Source organism: Oryx dammah, unplaced genomic scaffold, assembly GCF_014754425.2.
Source record: "Oryx dammah isolate SB20612 unplaced genomic scaffold, SCBI_Odam_1.1 HiC_scaffold_1, whole genome shotgun sequence".
Classification (NCBI taxonomy): domain Eukaryota; kingdom Metazoa; phylum Chordata; class Mammalia; order Artiodactyla; family Bovidae; genus Oryx; species Oryx dammah.
In genome coordinates, this window is record NW_024070185.1 from 43,680,183 (window position 1) to 43,702,939 (window position 22,757).

The window sequence follows — 22,757 nt, forward strand, 5'->3', positions numbered from 1 at the left end:
GCTGAGAATCTTGTAACAAATGCATTAAACAATGAGTATCTTTTCACAAGAGTTTCTCTGTGTAAATACTAAACCATGGACTAGCTATAGAATATAGCACGTGGAGTTGCTGATATCAAAAATCAACAAATATGGTGAAAAGCTTATACTTAATACAATTGTTAAGGCAACACAAATGTCCATGAATGTTTCCTTACTTTTCATCTTGACACTTGTGGTTAAAAAAAAAATAGATTGACATTATTATAAAAAATCATTATTGACTATCTCTTGATTTACAGAGTATTATTACAGTCACATTTGAAGTACCAGGAAATGCAGAGGAAGAAAGTCTAAATGTGTATATTCAGGTGAATGCACTTTTAACTTATTAATGATTTATCAATTGTTTTGCCATGTAGCTGTTCCTCTGAGCAGTGGTTGATCTTATTAAAATATGTCACTTGATACAGAATCTTCTGTGGGAAAAGAATGTGAGGAACAGGGATGACGACTGCATGGAGGTCATACGACTGAAGGTGTGGTACATAGTTTACGGTTTTATACTTTTGGACAAAGTCTCTTTCTTGGCTGTTACAAAAAAGCCCCCATAGTTAGTCAAAAACACAAGCACTAAATTTAGTTCAAATAACCCTTGTGTGTTTTCATTTTTCCTTATTTCCATTTCTGAAAAGAAGCTTTGAAAGTCATTGCATAGTTGTGTAAAAGCATGGTTTGCACAGCTTCACCGGTTGCTGCAGCTAAACAGCCTGCATGCCTTGGAACATCCCTCCTTGCTCTCTACTCCCAGGCACTCTGAGCATTTATCTGGCTAATGAGCTTGACTTGTTGAAATTTCTCTCCTCTTGGCATACAACTTGTGGTCATTCAGAGAAAATGGAATGTTTTCTTGTGTTACTGTTGGTAAGAGAGCTTCATTAACAGCGGAAAGCTTGCCACAGCCGAACCTTATGCTTCTTGGTGCATTTAGCAGACACTAAACATCTGATATACTGTGCAACAAAGTTATGAAGGACTAAAAGAATTCTTGCTCTATGTTTGGAAATCCATTCATGTTTATCTGACTTTATTATGTCACACAAGGTGTTTTTTCCAGGGAGCAGTGGGTTCTAGGCTGTGTGCTTAACCAGTGAGCAGTCTTATGTTTTCAGAAATGTGCTTAGGGTTTTATTAATGCTATTTATTATCATTACTATTAGTAACTAGATTCTCTGGTTAGCAGCCAACTTCCTGGGGTCACTAAAGTGACAGGGAAAGTATTTAGATTTCTTTACCTCCTGTGCAGGCTCTACCTGGGTTTGGCGCTGTAAAGGAACACAGGTGAATCCCAGTGTACTCCTAAATCATTCCCACCCAAAGGAACTAAGCCAGGTCTGCTGCTTCTCCCTGATTCTGTCCCCATCTGGATTCTATGATCCTAATTGAAAGATCACATTTCATTCTGTAACTGCTTTTATCCCTAGTGAGTGTACGGTGGTTACCTAGAATTAAGCAGTCATATATACCACTCCATAGAGAGTTCAGTGGCTCATTCTGCACCATCCCAGATTGGATTCTGTTCTTAGATATGTGACATTTTCTCTGCTTCTTCCTTTCTTTGGTTCTCCTTTGGGCCTTCCTCTCATCACAGCAACACTGGGGCATCTGAGACGACACAGCCTTTCTCTTCATAGAGTTCCTTCTCTTTGCTCTTACAAAGTATTGGTCTGGTAATAATCAGTATGTTTAAAATGTGAACTCTAGTAACAGCTGATACTTCAAAGACTTTATATAAGTATAAAATTAATGCTTAGATAATTATTTTCAAAATGTTTGTTCTTACATATTAAAACTCAACTTTAAAAAGCAGAAAATGAAACTGCACAAGAAGAGGAAACTGGAAGAACATACACCCAAAATACATGAATATTACCAAAAATACACAGAAATTGTGAGGTGGTAACGACAGTGGTTTGTCTCTTATTATTTTTCAAATTGTATTATTTTATAATAAATGTGTATAACTAATATTATTTCAGAGAAATTATATCATTCCCATAGGAGCCAGTTTATTAGATAATTTGCTCTTTATTTCTATAAATCAATATAAAGTGGATTTTATCCAGATAAATACAATAGTTTTCCTTTATTTCATCATTATCTACTTCATTTAATGCAACTCATTCAAAAACATACTATCATCAAAATCCTTTAACATCTCAAATTTTCCTACTAAAATGGAAATAAGTATAAAGTCCTTAAAAGTAGAATAATCAGTAGAATTTGATACCTAACATGTTTTATCATTTAGTTGTTTCAGTTTTTCATTGTGATAACACTGAATACACATCATAATACATATATTAACTTTATCAGTAGAAATAGGGGTTTTTAAAAAATTAATGTATGCAGAAACATTTTAAAAATTGGAGGATTTTAATGCACAAATAACTGGAATTAAGGAATTTTAACAGTATGTTCTTCATGATTCTGTATTTTAAAAAGAAATAGGGATAATTAATGCATTAATATTGGTGCTCAATTTCTGCTTTTAAACTCAAACTGTGGCTGATTTGTTATTCTCCTCTGAGTAGGGGCTAGTGTCAATCAAAGACAAACCACAACAAGTGATTGTCCAGGGTGTCCATGAACTATATGATCTGGAGGAGACACCAGTGAACTGGGAAGATGACAGTGAGAGAACAAATCGATTGGTTCTTATTGGTAAGTAACAAACAGTGAACTTTTTTAAAATTGAAATATAGTTGATTTACGATGTATTATTTTTAGGCATCAGTTCAGTTCAGTTTAGTCGCTCAGTTGTGTCCGACTCTTTGCGACCCCATGAATTGCAGCACGCCAGGCCTCCCTGTCCATCACCAACTCCCAGAGTTCACCCAAACTCACGTCCATTGAGTCAGTGATGGCATCCAGCCATCTCATCCTCTGTTGTCCCCTTCTTCTCCTGCCCCCAATCCCTCCCAGCATCAGGGTCTTTTCCAATGAGTCAACTCTTTGCATGAGTTGGCCAAAGTATTGGAGTTTCAGCTTTAGCATCAGTCCTTCCAATGAATACCCAGGACTGATCTCCTTTAGGATGGACTGGTTGGATCTCCTTGCAGTCCAAGGGATTCTCGAGTCTTCTCCAGCACCACAGTTCAAAAGCATCAATTCTTCGGCACTCAGCTTTCTTCACAGTCCAACTCTCACATCCATACATGACCACTGGAAAAACCATAGCCTTGACTAGATGGACCTTTGTTGGCAAAGTAATGTCTCTGCTTTTCAATATGCTGTCTAGGTTGGTCATAACTTTCCTTCCAAGGAGTAAGCGTCTTTTAATTTCATGGCTGCAGTCACCATCTGCAGTGATTTTGGAGCCCCCAAAAATAAAGTCTGACACCGTTTCCACTGTTTCCCCATCTATTTCCCATGAAATGTTGGGACCAGATGCCATGATCTTAGTTTTCTGAATGTTTTTAGGCATACAACAAAGTAATTCAGCAAAGTAATGTATGTGTGTGTATATATATATATATATGTATGTATGTATATACATATCTATTTTTTTCCAAATATTTTTCCCTTATAGACAGTTAAATCTGTTTTTTCCATTTTTTTTATTTTTTTACTTTACAATACTGTATTGGTTTTGCCATACATTGACATGAATCCACCACAAGTGTACATGAGTTCCCAACCCTGAACCCCCCTCCCAGCACCCTCTCCATATCATCTCTCTGGGTCATCCCAGTGCACCAGCCCCAAGCATCCTGTATCGAACCTAGACTAGCGATTTGTTTCTTACATGATAGTATACATGTTTCACTGCCATTCTCCCAAATCATCCCACCCTCTCCCTCTCCCACAGAGTCCAAAAATCTGTTCTTTACATACAGTTAAATTTCTAAAGCCAAAAAAAAAAAAGAAAGAAAGAAATTAGGGACTTCCCTGGTGGTCCAGTGGCTAAGACTGTGCGCTCTCGATCCCTGATCAGAAAACTAGATCCCATGTGCCACAGCTAAGAATTCCTGCACGCCACAACTAAGACCTAGTACAGCCAAATAAATGAACAAATAAATATTTTTTAAAAAATAGAGGGATATAATGCACTACCTAAGCAGTGTTAGCCATCTGAACTTCTTTTGTAAATTCAAATAAGCTTGTGGTTAATGTATTTGTGCTAATTATGTGATAACATCAAAACTTGTTAAGTCCTTTGCTTTTTTTTTTAATAGAAAGCAGAGCTGATTTACTTATTTATTTTTGATTGCACTGGGTCTTTGTTTCTGCATGTGGTCTTTCTCTAGTTGTGGCAAGTAGGGGCTGCTCTGTAGTTGCAGTGCGTGGACTTCTCATTGTGGTGGCTTCTCTTGTTTTGGAATATGGACTCTAGACGAGTGGGCTTCAGTAGTTGTGGCTCACAGACTGCAGAGCACTGGCTCAGTTGTTGTGACTTGTAGGCTTAGTTACTTTGCAGCATGTGGGATCTTCTGAAGCAGGATCAAACCTATGTCCCCTGCATTGGCAGGTGGATTCTTAATCAGTGGACCATCAGAGAAGTACTGCCTTTTACTCTTCAAATAATTTTAGAAAAGTGATTAATCCAAATGTCAGCTTGGTTCTCAGGGACTTAATTAGAAAGTTAAGGAAGGACTCACTAATTACTATTGTTTTCATAAATTTCTGAAGATTATCAAGCATTTAATGGTCTAGACATGATAGGTAAACTGTGTCGTTTTAATAAGCATAATATAATCATACCTATTTTGTTCTGTTTACAGGCAGGAATTTAGATAAGGATATTCTTAAACAACTATTTATAGCTACTGTGACTGAAACAGAAAAGCGATGGACAACACATTTCCAAGAGGATCAAGTTTGTCCATAACACTAGAAGCATCACCAAAAGGACTGGATAATAAAAGTGAGAATAAGTTTCCTGTTGGATGTATTTCAAGCATCTATTTTTTGCGTTACTTTTCTTATGAATTACGGTGTATCCTTTAAAATAGTATTTATTTTATAGAACACATAAATATAGTAAATTGGTAATATAAAACCCTTGATATTCATTCAATAAAACATAATTTCCTATGACTTTTTTTTGTAGACAGATGATTCTCAGACTTATCTTTGGAGTTTACATATGCTGAAATTCTTACCCATGAAAATTTTAATAATAATAGTGGTATCATGTTGATATATGCCAGAAACCAACACAATACTGTAAAGCAATTATCCTCCAATTAAAAATAATTTTTTTTAAATGGTAAAACTTATTCTTATTTCAGCATTATTGTTTTCCCTTAGAACTTCAGCTGATTGCTTGGATGTAATTTTATTGTTAATAGCAATTTTTTTAAAAAATAGATAATGTCACTATTTTTATTAAGGGAAATAAGAGCTTTATTGTGGTAGAGACTTGTAAGAAATTACACGTAATTTCTGAGTCAAAGAAATTATTTGAGACTCTCTCTTATTCTTAGAGTCAAATTCTAAGCCTACTAGTAGTCAGTGTAATGGAACTTCAGCCACTCACTTTGCAATATATTTCAAAGATTTCAATTATAGAACTTTTAATTTTAGAGTTGATTTTACTGCTGGTATTAAATCCATCTTGGGTTTTTTGAACTTGTTTATTTTTCAATGTAAACTAAAAAGTGATAAGGTACTTTAAATGTAATTACAGAGAACTTTTGATAATTTGACAATCTTTATATAAATAGTAGGTGTGTAAGTAAGTATATATTGGATTACTTTTCTCCTATTCCGTCTGAAGGCCAGGTCAGCATAACTATATTCAGATAGGAAGAGAAAAGCATGAGATGAGATTTAAAGAAGAGTTAATGGTTGTTGAATATCAGAAGACTGTAAAAATGACTGAGCATGTGCGTGCCCTGTTTCAGAACTTTCTGATAATCTTAGTGTCACAAAGATTTTTCCTATGTTTTCTTTTAAGAACTTAATAATTTTAGCTCTTCACGTTTAGTATCACAATCCATCTCAAGTTAATTGTTCTATTGTTATGTCTTGAAAACTCTTTTCCCCTTTGAATAAGCTTTTTGCACCTTGGCTAAAAATTACTTGTGCGTGTGTGTGCGTTTCTGTGGACATTATTTTGATTCATTGTCTTTTTTTTCCCCATTTCACCAAAGGGATGTAGAATTTATTTAAGTTAATACTTGAGTTCAAACATATTATGAATTAACAAATATATTGAGAGGAGGAACAAAGAGAAACCTATTAGGAAACATTCAAAGGAGAAAGAAGATGAAACTGAGTTATTCCATAACCATTACCATATATGACATGAAGGTTCAGGAAAAGTTCAGTCAAGTTCTCAAAATGTAAAGCAGTTATCTTCCAATTAAAAATAAATTTAAAAAGTCACAATGAGACTTCCATGGTGCTCCAGTGGTTAGGAATATGCCTGCCGATGCAGGGAACCCGGGTTCAGTTCCTGGTCTGGGAAGATTCTACATGCCATGGGCATCTGGGCCCATGCACCACAGCTACTGAGCCCATATGCCACTGCTGAAACCTGTGGGCTCTAAGAGCCTGTGCTCCACAACAAGAGAAGCCACCACAAAAAGCCACCCCAACTCACTGCAGCTAGAGAAAGCTTGCATGCAGTGATGAAGACCCAGCACAGCCAAAAATAAATAAATAAATAAATTTTAAAAATCACAATGATGTTCTGAAATGCTAAAGAATAAAAATTTAAAAAATTATTAAGCATGTTAAAAAATATGAAAAAAAGAAGGTATGTTATTTTCTTGAGAATATATTTCAAACAGCTTGAATCATTGTCTTTTTTTTTTTAATGGTACACTGTCCTGGTAACTTTAGCCTTAGAGTAAGTCTATTTCTGCTTTATTGACTGCCAAAGCCTTTGACTGTGTGGATCACAAGAAACTGTGGAAAATTCTTCAAGAGATGGGAATACCAGACCACCTGACCTGCCTCTTGAGAAACCTATATGCAAGTCAGGAAGCAAGAGTTAGAACTGGACATGGAAAAACAGACTGGTTCCAAATAGGAAAAGGAGCACGCTAAAGCTATATATTATCACCCTGCTTATTTAACTGCTATGCAGAGTACATCATGAGAAATACTGGGCTGGAAGAAGCACAAGCTGGAATGAAGACTGCTGGGAGAAATATCAATAACCTCAGGTATGCAGATGACACCACCCTTATGGCAGAAAATGAAGAGGAACTAAAAAGCCTCTTGATGAAAGTGAAAGAGGAGAGTGAAAAAGTTGGCTTAAAGCTCAACATTCAGAAAACGAAGATGATGGTGTCTAGTCCCATCACTTCATGGGAAATAGACGGGGAAACAGTAGAAACAGTGTCAGACTTTATTTTATGGGGCTCCAAAATGACTGCTGTTGGTGATTGCAGCCATGAAATTAAAAGACGCTTACTCCTTGGAAGGAAAGTTATGACAAACGTAGATAGCATATTGAAAAGCAGAGACATTACTTTGCCAACAAAGGTCCGTCTAGTCAAGGCTATGGTTTTTCCATTAGTCATGTATGGATGTGAGAGTTGGACTATGAAGAAAGCTGAGTGCCAAAGAATTGATGCTTTTGAACTGTGTTGTTGGAGAAGACTCTTGAGAGTCCCTTGGACTGCAGGGAGATCCAACCAGTCCATCCTAAAGGAGATCAGTCCTGGGTGTTCATTGGAAGGACTGATGTTGAAGCTGAAACTCCAATACTTCGGCCACCTCATGCGAAGAGTTGACTCATTGGAAAAGACCCTGATGCTGGGAGGGATTGGGGGCAGGAGGAGAAGGGGATGACAGAGGATGAGATGGCTGGATGGACATGAGTTTGGGTAAACTCCGGAAGTTGGTGATGGGCAGGGAGGCCTGGTGTGCTGTGATTAATGGGGTCACAAAGAGTTGAACATGACTGAGCAACTGAACTGAACTGAAGTTGTGAAATTAGGTAGTGTCAATATTCTAATCTTGGTCTTTTTTTTTTTCAGGGTTGTTATAGCTATTTTAGATATTTTGTTTTCAATATAAATTTTGTCATTAACTTATCAGTTTCTTCAAAAAGCCTGGTAGGATTTTAACTGGGACTGTGTTGAATCTATAGTATAATTTGGGAGAATTGTCATATTTTTAAAAAAATTTCTTAAATTGAGGTGAAATTTGCTTTTCACATTGTATTAGGTTCATGCATACATTATATTTTTACTTCTGTATACACTACAGTGTGCTTACCACCAGAAATTTGATTTCCATCCTTCCCCATACAGCTGATCCCCTTCGCCTCTGGTAACCATTGCTCTGCTGTCTGGATCCATGTGTTCATTTTGTTTGGTTTGTTTCACTTATTTATTTATTATGTCTTTTATGTTTTATATATATATATATATTTATATATATATGTCTTTTATGTTTATATATATATTATGTTTTTTATATTCCACATATGAGTGAAATTCTATAGTGTTTGTCTTTCTGTAACTTATTTCATTTAGTATAGTACCCTCAAGATTCATCTAGGTTGCCAGAGGTGGCTTTTAAGTTGAAAATACAGTGAAAAGGAGTCGTTCATGCAAAGTCAGGGAGCACTTTCTACACAGAGGGAGCAGGTAGTGGAGACGGCCTTTACATGGGAACCAGTGTAGCATGCTGGAAAACCATGAAGAAGGCAAGGGTGGTGGAAGGTTAGAAAGCCATGTATGAAATGGGTATGGGATGGGATTGGAGTTGCAAGCCAGGGCCAGGCCTTCTGCTGCTGAGGAAAACATTTGATGTAAAGAGGAAAACATTTGGATTATTCTGAAAGCCCTGGGAAGTGGCTGATGGGTTTTGAGCTGGACAAGTGATGTGGTTGATTGCTGTGGCAAATGAACTAATTGTTTCCTGTTTTTGACATTGAAAACAGTGCTGCAGTGAACATTAATGTGTGCCTCTTTGTTTTTATGTGACAGTGTTTCTCTAGAAGAGGTATATAAGAGTGGAATCACTGGCTTCCAGGATATGCACATTTAAAGTTTTTAATAGATACTGATAGATAAATTGCCTTCCCAAATGGCTGTACCTTTCTGCTGTGATATAGGTGTATATGAAAGTACCCATTTTTCCAAACCTACCTAACACATTTTAACCTTTGCCCTTCTGGATGGACTGACATCTTACTGTTTTAATTTTTTTTTTACTGTATTTTTATGTTATTTATATGTTCTTTTAAATACATTGTTCTGTTCTTTGTTCTTGTTTTTCCCAAAGTGAAATTTTTCATTCACCAGAGACATTACGAGTTTAACATAGTTTCAGTAAATGTGAATTCTCCTTTTCCAGCAAGGTTTGATAAATATTCAAGGTTCTGAACAACTTCTTTAAAAAAATGGTTCTTTCCTAGGCCTTTCCAGCTTTCAGTGAAAGGGCAAGAACATGGGTACTGAATCTAAGATAGCTGGAGGAAGAGTCATCCCAGAGGTGACGGAAGACCAGGGATTGAAAGGGTCTCTAATTCCTAGATTATGAAGTTTGAAGGGAATTACCAGCAAAATAAAGCTAAAAGGCTTTTAAACATCTGTGGGCTTGGTTGCTGGCTACAAATTGAATAAATATCTCCTTTGGATTAGTAGTGTAGGTGGAAACCTGTACTTTTAGATTTCTTTGAAAGGCCTTTCCCAGTTCTAGGAATGCCATAAATGTGGAGGTGATGTTGAAAGAAGTGAATTCTGTCTTTGAATGTCTAGCAGCTTGGCCTACTGTGATGAGAAAGGAGAACAAGATTTGTTTTTTCTCAGAATGTCCTAATATTAGAATCAACCTTAACTTTCAATAACCAAATTGCCTTTAATTTTCATAGTGAAATGGAGAGAAATAAGATATCTGTCTTTTCTGTATAGTAGTTTAGAAAGGTTGGTTTTTCAAAGTAGGATGGATGGTGTTTGTGAAGCCCTGATAGATTTGTTCAGGAAAAAAAGCCTATCAGTGTTAGGAAAGAAGTAATTTCCCACTATGCACTGGGTCCCATGTTAAATGGTTCAGTGTGTCATGAGCACAAACAAAGTAAGGCAACACTAAAGAATCAGATGGGACAAAGAGTCACCTCCCCCATGTCTTTTTTTTTTTTTCTTAAAGAATTACTTGCCATAATAAACTTGATTTCTGTTTCCAAAGAGCTCAGTTAATTTCCTTTCATTGATACAGCTCTTTATTTTTTACATTGATGTGTTTTGTATAGGCTTCCTAGGTGGTTCACTGGTAAAGAATCCACCTGTGGAGGAGACATGGAGGTGATATTAAAAGAAGTGAATCCACAGTGCAGGAGACATGGATTCAGTCTCTGGGTTAAGAACATCCCTGAAGGAGGAAATGGCTTCACCACTCTAGTGGGACTGCCTGAGAAATCCCGTGGACAGAGGAATCTGGCGGGCTACAATCCATGGGGTCACAAAGAGCCACTGACACAACTGAACAACTAAACAACATTATTTTGTACATCAATTTTATTTAGATATAATTATCAGAAAACTTACCCTTTGAAGTATACAATTCTTGGCTTTAGTATATCCCCAGGTAAAGGAGAAACCATTACAACTATCTAATTCCAGAACATTTTCATAGCTCTCTGTATCTGTTAGCAGTTACTCTCCATTTCCCCTGCCCCTATTTCCCAGCAACCATTCATCTACTTTCTGTCCCAGTAGGTTTGCTCACTCAGACTCCTTTCACTTACCATAATGTTTTCAAGGTTCATCCATGTTGTAGCATGGACCAGCATTTTGTTTCTTTTTATTGCTGAATAAAATTCTATAGACCACATTTTGTTCTGCTCATCAGTTGATGGACATTTAAGTTTCTACTTTTTGGCTACTAGTCCCCTTTCTTCATGTTTACTTTTTTAAAAAACTATAATTTTCTGAACAATTTTAGATTTACAGAAAAATTGAGCAGAGCAAAGTGTAGAAGGGAATGCCCATATCCATCCCCCACCCCTTATACTCACACAGTTAACTGCTGGCAGTAGTATGGTACATTTCTTAAAATTGGTGAACCAATATTGATATTATTAGCAACCAAGGTCCAAAAAAAATGACAGAATGACCTCTGTTCGTTTCCAAGGGTAACCATTCAATATCACAGTAATCCAAGTCTATGCCTCCAACCAGTAATGCTGAAGAAGCTGAATTTGAACAGTTCTGTGAAAACCTACAAGACCTTCTAAAACTAACACCCGAAAAAGGGGACTAGAATGCAAAAGTAGGAAGTTCAGAGATACCTGGAGTAACAGGCAAATTTGGCCTTGGAATACAAAACGAAGCAGGGCCAAGGGTAACAGTTTTGCCAAGAGAACACATTGGTCATAGCAAACTCTCAACAACACAAGAGAAGACTCTACGCATGGAGATCACCAGATGGTCAGTACCGAAATCAGATTGATTATGTTATTTGCAGCCAAAGATGGAGAAGCTCTTTACAGTCAGCAAAAATAAGACTGGGAGCTGACTATGGCTCAGATCATGAACTCCTTATTGCAAAGTTCACACTTAAATTGAAGAAAGTAGGGCAAACCACTAGACCATTTAGGTATGACCCAAATCAAGTCCTTTATGTCTATAGGGATTAGATCTGATAGGGTGCCTGAAGAACTATGGACAGAGGTTCGTGACATTGTACAGGAAGCAGTGATCAAGACCAACACCATGAAAAAAAAATGCAAAAAGGAAAAATGATTGTCTGAAGAAGCCTTAGAAATAGCTGAGGAAAGAAGAGAAGCTAAAGGCAAAGGAGAAAAGGAAAGACCCATTTGAATGCAGAGTTCCAAAGAATAGCAAGGAGAGATAAGAAGCCTTCCTCAGTGATCAAAGCAAAGAAATAGAGGAAAATAATAGAATGGGAAAGACTAGAGATCTCTTCAGGAAGGTTAGAGATACCAAGGGAACATTTCATGCAAAGATGGGCACACTAAAGCACAGAAATGGTATGGACCTAACAGAAGCAGAAGATATTAAGGAGAGGTGGCAAAAATACACAGAAGAACTATACAAAAAAGATCTTCATGACCCAGATAACCAGGATGGTGTGGTCACTCACCTAGAGCCAGACATCCTGGAATATGAAGTCAAGTGGGCCTGAGGAAGCATCACTATGAACAAAGCTAGTGGAGGTAATGGAATTCCAGCCGACCTATTTCAAATCTTAGTAAAAGATGATGCTGTGAAAGTGGTGCACTCAATATGCCAGCAAATTTGGAAAACTCAGCAGTGGCCACAGGACTGGAAAAGGTCAGTTTTCATTCCAATCCCAAAGAAAGGCAATCGCCAAAGAATGTTCAAACTACCACACAATTACATTCATCTCACATGCTAGCAAAGTAATGCTCACAATTCTCCAAGCTAGGCTTCAGCAGTAGTGAGCTGTGAGCTTCCAGGTGTTCAAGATGGATTTTAAAAAGGCAGAGGAATCAGGGATCAGATTGCCAATGTCTGTTGGTGCATAGAAAAAGCAAGAGAATTCCAGAAAAAGCATCTACTTCTGCTTTATTGATTATACCAAAGCCTTTGACTGTGTAGATCACAAGAAACTGTGGAAAATTCTTAAAGAGAAGGGAATACCAGACCACCTTACTTGCCTCCTGAGAAATCTGTATGCAGGGCTACAAGCAACAGTTAGAACTGGACATGGAACAACAGATTGGTTGCAAATTGGGAAAGGAATAAGTCAAGGCTGTATATTGTCACCCTGCTTGTTTAACTTATATGCAGGGTACATCATGTAAAATGCCGGGCTGGATGAAGCACAAGCTGTAATCAAGATTGCTGAGAGAAATATCAGTAACCTCAGATATGCAGATGACACCACCCTTATGGCAGAAAGTGAAGAGGAACTAGAGAGCCTCTTGATGAAAGTGAAAGAGGAGAGTGAAAAAGCTGGCTTAAAACTCAACATTCAGAAAACTAAAGATCTTGGCACCTGGTCCCATCACTTCATGGCAAATAGATGGGGGAACAGTGGAAACAGTGAGAGACTTTATTTTGGGGGGCTCCAAAATCACTGCAGATGGTGACTGCAGCCATGAAATTAAAAGACGCTTGCTTCTTGGAAGAAAAGCTATGACCAACCTGGACAGCATATTAAAAAGCAGAGACATTACTTTACTGGCATAGGTTGGTCTAGTCAAACCCATGGTTTTTCCAGTAGTCATGTATGGATATGAGAGTTGGACTATAAAGAAAGCTGAGCAACAAAGAATTGATGCTTTTGAACTGTGGTGCTGGGGAAGATTCTTGAGAGTCCCTTGGACTGCAAGGAGATCCAACCAGTCCATCCTAAAAGAAATCAGTCCTGAATGTTCATTGGAAGGACTGATGCTGAAGCTTACACTCCAGTACTTTGGTCACCTGATGTGAAGAACTGACTCATTGGCAAAGACCCTGATGCTGGGAAATTTGAAAGCAGGAGAAGAGAATGACACAGGATGAGATGGTTGGATGGCATCACTGGCTTGATAGACATGAGTTTGAGTAAGCTCCCAGAGTTGGTGATGGACAGGGAAGCCTGGCATGCTACAGTCATGGGATCGCAAAGAGTCAGACACACCCGAACAACTGAACTGAAGTGATAGTTTATTTGGATATCCTTAGTTTGTACTTCGGAGAAGGCAATGGCACCCCACTCCAGTACTCTTGCCTGGAAAATCCCATGGACGGAGGAGCCTGGTAGGCTGCAGTCCATGGGGTCGCTAAGAGTTAGGCACGACTGAGCGACTTCACTTTCACTTTTCACTTTCATGCATTGGAGAAGGAAATGGCAACCTACTCCAGTATTCTTCCCTGGAGAATCCCAGGGACAGAGGAGCCTAGTGGGCTGCCATCTGTGGGGGTCACACAGAGTTGGACACGACTGAAGTGACTTAGCAGTAGCAGCAGCAGTTTGTATTTAGGAGCTTCCTTGTATGGCCTTGTGGTTGTGGTGTGCCTGCCTTTCAGGAACATACCATATACAATAGCTAGAACATGGAAGGAACCTAGATATCCATTGACAGAATAATGGATAAAAACGTGGTACAAAATATACAAGCTAGATTTAGAAAAGGCAGAGGAACCAGAGATCAAATTGCCAACATACACTGGATCCTAGAAAAAGCAAGAGAATTCCAAAAAAGTACTTTTGCTAAAGCCTTTGACTGTTGGGCATGGCACAAGGGACTAGTTCAAAATTGGGAATGGAGTATGTCAATGCTGTATATTGTCACCCTGCATATTTAACTTATATGCAGAGTAAATCATGCAAAATGCCAGGGTGGGTGAATCACAAGCTGGAATCAAGATTGCCAGGAGAAATAGCAACAGCCTCAGATATACAGATGATAGCAGTTTAATGGCACAAAGTGAAGAGGAGCTAAAGAGCCTCTTGATGAAAGTGAAAGAGGAGAGTGAAAAAGCTGGCTTAAAACAACTTTCAGAAAACGAATTTCATGGCATCTGGTTGCACCACTTCATGGCAAATAGATGGGGGAAATGTGGAAACAGTGACAGATTTCATTTTCTTGGTCTCCAAAATCAATGCAGATGGTGACTGCAGCCACAAAATTATAAGATTCTTGCTCCTTGGAAGTATAGCTATGACAAACCTAGATAGTGTATTCGGAGAAGGCAATGCCAACCCACTCCAGTGTTCTTGCCTGGAGAATCCCAGGGATAGGGGAGCCTGGTGGGCTGCCATCTATGGGGTTGCACAGAGTCGAACATGACTGAAGCAACTTAACAGCAGGAGTTTGTACTTAATGTCCTTTTTCTGTTCCAGGATCTCACACAGGATACCACATTATAGTTACTGTTACCTGATATCAAGGGTACATACTGTCAGTGTGATTTGTGATTGTTGATGACATTTTTACCTAACACCTGGGTGAAACCTGTTAGGTTTCTCCAAGGTAACTTATTCTCTCTCCCCCCACTTCAAAAGGTTCTGTTTGGAAGGAAGTCATTGTGCACTGCCTACAGTAAAAGATTGGGGGGGTTATGCTCCATCTCCTAAAGGGTGAAATATCTACATAGTTTACCTGGAGTTTTTCTGCAAGGGAGATTTGCGTTTTTACCCCCATGTACTGGATAAAGAATCTGCCCTCAATGCAGGAGACACCAGAGACATAGGTTCAGTCCCTGGGTTAGGAAGATCCCCTGGAGGAGGAAATGGCAACCTATTATAGTACTCTTGCCTGGAAAATCCCATGGACAGAGGAGCCTGGCAGATTACAGTCCATAGAGTCGCAGAGTCAGGCACAATTGAACATGCACACATGCTTTCTTCCTTCTGCCCAGGTATTACTTTACTCAATCTTCTATTTTCTATACTTTGGTTAACAAGCTTATGCTACTTTTATTTTGTTGCAGATTGTCCTGGTTCTGGCCATTGGGAGCTCTTGTTTCCCACTGCCCCCTTGAACATACTTTCATCAGTGGGGGTAGTTTTGTTTTGTTTCTAAAGAGTGTCCTTACTTTTCTCCTTTCATTTTTAAATAACCCCTATCCCCATAGAAGTTGACTCTAGGAAAATTAACAATGCTCCCTTTCCCAGGTAATCGGATTCCTGTACTGATGGAGAAAAGTGCCTTACCTGCAGGGGGCTGAGGGGGAGGCATCAGGGAATCAAAGGTTGAATAAGACACCTGTCCCAGCCCTCCTGAATCTTAGCTGAGTAGGTCACACACGTAGTAATTGGTTAATTTGGGATTCAAGCACAAATCTGTTAGGCTTGAAAACTTCTGTTATTCTGTTTTAGACTGCATACACCTGAGAAGACTTAGAGGGTAAACACCTCAGAAGTAGAGGATAAAACTTTAAAAAGACTAGTAAGAAAGCTGTTTTCAAAATTTTATACTGAAGAAGCTAACTCCTTTAAGCTATTTTTGGTTATATTAGCCAACTTCTGATTTCTCACTGAAAATTACAATTTTTCAAATTCTAATAGAAGATTTTCTATCTATCAGTAACAATCAGTGGCATAGTACAATATTTTCATTCTGCATTTTTACTAGATGCCACCTCAAATTTTTGAAGGTTAGGGGGTATTAAATTATGAATATATACTATTGCTTGGTATTTTATAATGCACATTAAATTATGTTGCGCTGAGCACTGCTACTTTATTCTCTGGGCTGATTTAAATGATGCCAATCTAAAAACTATGTTACTCAGAGGGATGGCAAGTGACTGAAACAGAGCATCTCTGTCATCTCGTTTCTCCAGTGTGAGTAGGGAATGATGACCTGGTGATTTAGTTAAAGACACCGAAACTGCCGCCCTCTTTTGCCTCATTTAAGTTTCAAGATTATAATTTATTATTACAGTAAAAAGTGCTTATGTTGGTTCTTGTTTTAAAGAAGAGAAAGACTGAGTCTCAGACTGGGTGTATCCTTTGAAATTGTCAAGCCATTTTGGTAAAAGATTTCAAACTGGGTTTGTACTAGTCGGTACAATTTAGTTGGTCATGGCCATTAAAAAAACATCAATGATTACCTGTTTTATGAAACTTACCTCAGTTGTATAAGTCTGTATGCAAGATCATGGTATAAAATATATTTCATACTGAGGTTAAATGTTCAAAGAAGTTGAGAATCACTGCTGGAAGGGGACTTCTCTCTAGCCCTCCTGCTTTCCCTCCACCCATAACTTCCACAACTTCATGGCAGGATATTTCAATCTTCTGAAAATTTGAGTCATGGAGAACATTTTGGGAAGCTGAGATAGGAGGTAGTAGGGACAAGGCAACGCTCTCACACTTCACTCTTGAGCTGGGGAGTGTAGTTAGAACATTAAAAATATTTCAACTCCTTATTTCAGCTCATCATGGAGGACAAAACCCATCAATGAAAACGGGTGACTAACTATGAAACAAAAACATTTATTGTTACACATTCTTTTACAGTTAAAACACCGTATACATTTCAGTGTCTTCTCCCGCTTCTTATTTTTAATCCTTCGAGACAGGTTTGCATATGGATGTGGCCTTAGATTGTTGGGTACATATTTTCCTACACTCCCGCCCCCGCTTTTTCATTTGAGAGGTTTTCAAAGCGCGTTAACAGAGTCTATGCAACTCCCCGCCCGATTGGCCGGCTGATATTGAGAAGTGAAGCACCTTCCATGCTGGCGGGTGGGTGCAAGGAGGAGGAGGCTGAAGGCTCTTGTGTCGGGTAATGCTCAAAGGACCCTCATCACTGCACTGCGTTGGGAGGAAGGAAGGGCGCTCTGAAGTAGGGCGAGAAAGGGTCTGAAGAGGGGCGGCAGAGTCCATCACACAAGGACCCAGAAACTTCAATAAAAGGCAAAGTGCATCTTTGCCGGACAGTGTGGGAAAGGACAAATCGGCAGAAGTAAAAGACCACCATCTACAAGGGGGACCCCGAGCGTCTCAGCTTCTTGGAACACAGCACAGGCTTCCAGCCCGGAGCCAGGTAGAGCGGCCGCTACCTCCCCGGCATCTGCAGAACCTGCTCCTCCATGAACTTGCCTAGAGCTGAGCGCCTTCGCCCTACACCTCCGCGCCGCCTCCGGGGCTCCGATGGGGAAAATGGTGAGATCGATATCTTGGGAGAGGGGGAAGATGAAGAGGAGGAGGAAGATGAGGAACCCGAGGGAAGTCAGCGGTTCCCAGAGCCTCTGCACCAGCCGCAGCCGCAGGAGGCGCGGCAGGGCGCTGGCGCGCTTCCCAGAGAGCGCACCGAGAGCAGCGGCGGCCCGAGCAACTCTTCCGAATTCTGCCCCAAGTTCGGGGTTTCGACCGGGTCTGCAGCGGTCTCTCGGGACGCCCCGCAGCCGGCGAAGCCCCCCTACTCTTACATCGCGCTCATCACCATGGCCATTCTGCAGAGCCCGCACAAGCGTCTCACGCTCAGCGGCATCTGTGCCTTCATCAGTGGCCGCTTCCCTTACTATCGCCGCAAGTTCCCCGCCTGGCAGAATAGCATCCGCCACAACCTCTCCCTCAATGACTGCTTCGTCAAGATCCCCCGCGAGCCAGGACACCCGGGCAAGGGCAACTACTGGAGCCTGGACCCCGCCTCCCAGGACATGTTTGACAACGGCAGCTTCCTTCGGCGCAGGAAGCGCTTCAAGCGCCACCACCCACCTCCCGGAGCCCACATGCACCACCCCTTCCCCCTGCCCGCTGCGTCCGCTGCTCTGCACGGCCCCTACCCGGGCATGCTGCTTGGGCCCCCGGCCCCGCCACAGCCTGTCCCTGGGGCCTATCCCGTCTCCACCCCCGGGAGCCGCCAGTGCGCGCTGCTACATCCTCACCCCCTCCGCTACCTGCTGCTCTCCGCCCCGGCCTACGCTGAGGTTCTCAGGAAAGAGCAAGGCGCGGATCTGGGGACCCCCGGCGCCCTTCCGGCACTGCAGCCCACGTTAGACTCCCAGCCTTGGGAAGAGAGCAAGGGGCCGGCGTCGCGGCCAGCTGGCGGATGCACCTCCTTCAGCATCGAGAGTATCATGCAAGGGGTCCAGGGAGCGGGTGCAGGCGCCGCGCAGAGTCTGCCGCCGACCCCGTGGGGTTACTGCCACCTGCTGCAGCGTTCGTCGTGCCTGTTGCATCCTCAGGCCGCTGCCCCCTTGCTCCACGTATCCGCTGCCGCCGCCGCATCCGCTGCCCGGACAATTTTGAAGCAGCAGCAGCAGGATTGTACCAGCGGCTGCGCTCCCAGCAAGGGCGCTCTGCTGGGCCGTCACCTGTCCGCCACCGCGGCGCTGCTGGGGTGTCAGTCCGGAGCAGAGGGCTCTAGGCTGACGTCGCTGGTCGCCCTTTCGGGCGGAGAGGGGACCTCACCGGCCTTTTGAATAGCACCCACACCAGTCCCGGAGCTGACTAAGTAAGGCGGACGGGAGCCAACCCGGAGGGCGGAGCCATCCGAGGTCGTCCTGTCCTCGCCATGGCGCACTTCACTTTGCACACTAGGCTTGTGTGTATCAGAATCCTGCAGCCGGGCAACCACAAATATCGGTTCGCATGGCGTCAGCGTCACCTCGCTATTTCTTTTGCTGCCTCCAGACCTGACTTTCAAGGCTTTTCCGATTAGCACATTTCCAGAGGAACTATGAGGAGAAGGAAATGGCACCCCACTCCAGTACTCTTGCCTGGAAAATCCCATGGACAGAGGAGCCTGGTAGGCTGCAGTCCATGGGGTCGCTAAGAGTCGGACACGACTGAGCGACTTCACTTTCACTTTTCACTTTCATGCATTGGAGAAGGAAATGGCAACCCACTCCAGGGTTCTTGCCTGGAGAATCCCAGGGATGGGGGAGCCTGGTGGGCTGCCGTCTACGGGGTCGCACAGAGTCAGGCACGACTGAAGTGACTTAGCAGCAGCAGCAGAGGAACTATGAACGTGAGTGGGGCGTTTTATTCTGGTGTTAAAAGCAAAGCAGAAAGTAAATCGTCCAGTGCACTACATGTTTCCCCCGTCTTCACTCCCTAGGAACTGCAAGTATTATTCCCAAGTCCAGTGCAGAATGCTTGTGCCCTTTATGCCTTCCTGAAATTGATGTGTAATGAGTAGAATTTTAATTGCAGAGGATTTATTTCCTATCTGTGTGTCTGATGTGCCATCTTCCGTGGAACAGTGTTAAAATTAAGCCTAACTGTACAGACTAAATAAAGTGCTAAATCATTACACGATATGGTTTATTTTATGTTATTTCGCGTTCCAAGTGGAATTTAGAACTCCTTTAAAACTTAGTTCTTTCCTCTCAATTAAACAATTTAGTTTTATAACCCATATTCATTATGGACATAAGAAATCTATTTTCAAAATGGTTTGTAAAACGCGAATATTTGAAGTTGAAAAAATCCTGGTTTTTAAAATGCCGGATTTAGTATTTATGAAATCTATAAATAAAAAATAATTGGGTCATCTAACTATATATTCTCCATTTATTTTCCGTCTTTCTAAAGCATTGATTTTTTTCTCCCAACTAAACTGAAGGGTGATATGAGGTGAATCTTAAATGTAGTGGCCAAAGTTTATTCAGGAAAAATAAAAGGCAATTTAAAAATAGAAATTTAAAAACTAGAGCCCAGAGAAGAGGGAAATATCAAACGAAGCATTCGGATCCTGGATATTTGCAGTTTTGAAAACTTTCTCTGTACCTTCTATGAACTTCTATTCCCTTTCTTTAGAATAGAAAGAAGTTAAAAAAAAAAAAATCTGAAAGGACTGTGCCACCAGGAAGGTTTCACTGTATTTGGTTTCAGGGAGGGAGGCAAACAAAACGAAAATGTCCATCGAGAAATACTTCCGCCAGAAAAAAGCGAATTTCTAGACATCCTGAAGCTCTTGCGGTCCTGCGCAGGGCTCAGGTTTCAAAAGAGTCGTGTTCCTTGCGGGTTTGGAAGAAGTTCCTCCGTGAATGTAAGCTGGTTCCCCCTCGTCTACTACCCTGCCCCAAGTGTGAATTTCTCTTTCCGGGAGGGAGGGATCACACACAGAGAGGTTTTTAGAGCTGTGTAATTGACCGTTTTTATCCCAGCTTCTCATTTCCGTCCCATCACTCTATCTAAGATCTCCACTTCCTCCCGGCTTGCAACAGTTTGTTCAGAGGGTGTTCTGGAAAGTTCCCAAGCTCAACCTTCGTAGCCGCCATACGCGTTTCTGCTGCCGATTCTGCCCTCCCCTCAACACCTGCAGCCTCCGCCCGCAAGGCAGACACCACCAGTTGACTACGTCTGCTCTTGTTCTCGGCCTTCCGGCGATCCTCAAACCCCCCTACTCCCCCTTCTCCCTCCGTAGACTTTGCCAAATCCTGAACTCAGTCTGCCTCGCCCTCATCACCTCAGCTTTAAGATCCTTTTCGCAAATTTTGCGGGTCCGGTGTCACCTAAATGCTTGGAAACAAGCGAGAATATAAAGGGAACCTATTTCATGCTAACGACTCACCCGTTCACATTCCAATTTTCCCCTGCCCCTTGTGCGAAAACTCTCCAGGCCTACATTCGTTCATTTGTACGAGCAATAAACAGAGCGCGGGGCACAGCCGCGGAAGAGCCCGGAGCCGGCCAGAGTCTCTCCTGCGCGCCCCGCAGAACATGAGAGATTACGTTCTTCCCGCGGCCCCAGGCCAGAACAGCGGAGCCCGGAGCCCGGCCCAAGCCGGCCCCTCATTGCCTAATTACTACGACGAATCTTCGATTCTGTGGAAGTTTAAGTTAAACTTTCTCCTATCGAACGTGGCGCTCGGGTCACCTGTAAGAAGCGCCGCGATCGCGCGGAGAGATCGGGCCTTCTCTGGGGCTGGCCGACCGGACCGGCGCCTGTGCGGCTGCTACAGAGGGCCCACCCACAACACCGAGCCCTGGCCGAGCCCTGGGAGCTGGGCGGCCTGCAGTTCCTGGGCTGGGGCGGCCTGACGCGGGAACATGCGGAGGGCGCGCCATGCTCTGCGCGGTGAGCCGGCCGGGCCGGGTTCTGGAACGCGCTGAGCGCGAGGCCGCGCCTCTGGTTCCAGGTCCGGCTCCGAGGCCTCTGTACAGGCATCAGGGCTCCTCCCGGGCCCGGAGCTCTGTCCACCCTGCGGCTGACCTGGGCCCAAGTAGTGGGCAAGAACGCGGGCCCTTCTGAGACAGGACTGATTGGAAGCGTCCAGAGCTGCCGGGGTAGTGGAGCCTCAGGGCTGGAGCTCAGTGAGAAGGCGTTGGGAGTCACAGAGAGACCAGGGCGAGGGCAGAAGAAAAAACAAGGAAAAGTCACTTTCCCCGGGGTGGTGGTGTAGCCGCTAAGTCGTGTCGGACTTTTTGCGACCCTGTAGACTGTAGCCTGCCCGGCTCCTCTGTCTGGAGTGGGTTGCCATTTCCTTCTCCAGGGGATCTTCCTGACCCAGGGATCGAACACGAGTCTCCTGCATTACAGGCAGATTTCTTTACTGACTGAGCCACCAGGCAAACCCTTGGGTCCAGCCCGCTAATAATAACACTAGTATTATTAACAATAGGGTTAACCTATAGGCCACAATAGTGGCTAACCCTGATCTCCTGCTCCCTGTCTGCGGAGCAGTGGATTTCCCTTTAACCTTCCTAGCACCCAATGAAGACGACACAAGGAAATCTCCATCATACAAAGAAGAAATTTGGAGTTAGAGAAGAAACTCGCCCGAGGACCTTAGGCGGTGGTACGGGGCTCTGTCGGGTTTCTCAACTACTAACCGCCATGGGCGTCTGTCACCTTATAATACCTGGGCCTCGAGTAGGCCTCAGAGGCTGAGGCGACCCGGGTCCTAGAGCCTACATCCAGGCTCCTGGTCTCTGGCCCCTTGCGTCAGGAGGCGCCTTTCTCTCCTCAAGAGCCGGATGCCCCAAGGACACACGCCGTGCCATCCCCAGCCCGGCGCCCGGGCTCTGCGTTTCCCTAGGAAGCGCCTGGGCGGAGCGGAGGGAAGATGAAGGCGCGGCCCGGCACTGGCCATGCCCGGCCCACGCCAAACTAGAGGACTTGGTTTAACCCAAGGTCGTCAGTGAGGAGTCAGCCGAGAGTCCTTAGTGAGTTTTTCCTCCTCAGCAGGATTTTCGCTCTTTCCCCTCGTGATCTCCAGGAACCCAGGCACCCTCCATGTACGTAACGGGACGCCATCCGTCCGCCTGCGGTCCTGGAGCCGCTGCCTCCTCCCCAGCCGCCCGCCCATCTTGGAGGTGGAGGTACGCCCGCGCTGCCCAGCCAAGCTCCGGTTCCTCTTCGGAATCTTGACCCTGCGCTTCCCCTCACGCTCCGCGGGGGCCTGGATCCTGACAGCGCGGAAGGGACCCTGATG

General features: G+C 42.8%; 2 protein-coding genes across 6 annotated transcripts in view; both read left to right on the plus strand.

Annotated features, from left to right (window-relative positions):
* Window positions 1-10,779, plus strand: part of LOC120869181 (putative COBW domain-containing protein 7) — a 56,818-nt gene extending 46,039 nt beyond the window's left edge. For 2 of the 5 annotated variants that reach the window (XM_040248577.1, XM_040248654.1), the window contains 4 exons: window positions 282-350; window positions 453-518; window positions 2,574-2,703; window positions 4,764-6,228. In XM_040248577.1, the coding sequence (XP_040104511.1) occupies window positions 282-350; window positions 453-518; window positions 2,574-2,703; window positions 4,764-4,870 (372 nt within the window). In that variant the 3' untranslated portion in view covers window positions 4,871-6,228. Of the gene's footprint in view, window positions 1-281; window positions 351-452; window positions 519-2,573; window positions 2,704-4,763; window positions 8,115-10,198 lie in introns of those variants that run through there. The other 3 variants (XM_040248495.1, XM_040248409.1, XM_040248332.1) reach the window with 3 other exon arrangements.
* Window positions 10,780-15,237: 4,458 nt separating this feature from the next.
* LOC120869414 (forkhead box protein D4-like 1) lies at window positions 15,238-19,099 on the plus strand. The gene is made up of 2 exons (XM_040248763.1): window positions 15,238-18,549; window positions 18,612-19,099. Exons 1-2 carry the CDS (start codon window positions 17,463-17,465, stop codon window positions 18,740-18,742), a joined length of 1,218 nt encoding a protein of 405 aa, XP_040104697.1. The 5' UTR covers window positions 15,238-17,462; the 3' UTR covers window positions 18,743-19,099.
* Window positions 19,100-22,757: the final 3,658 nt, after the last annotated feature.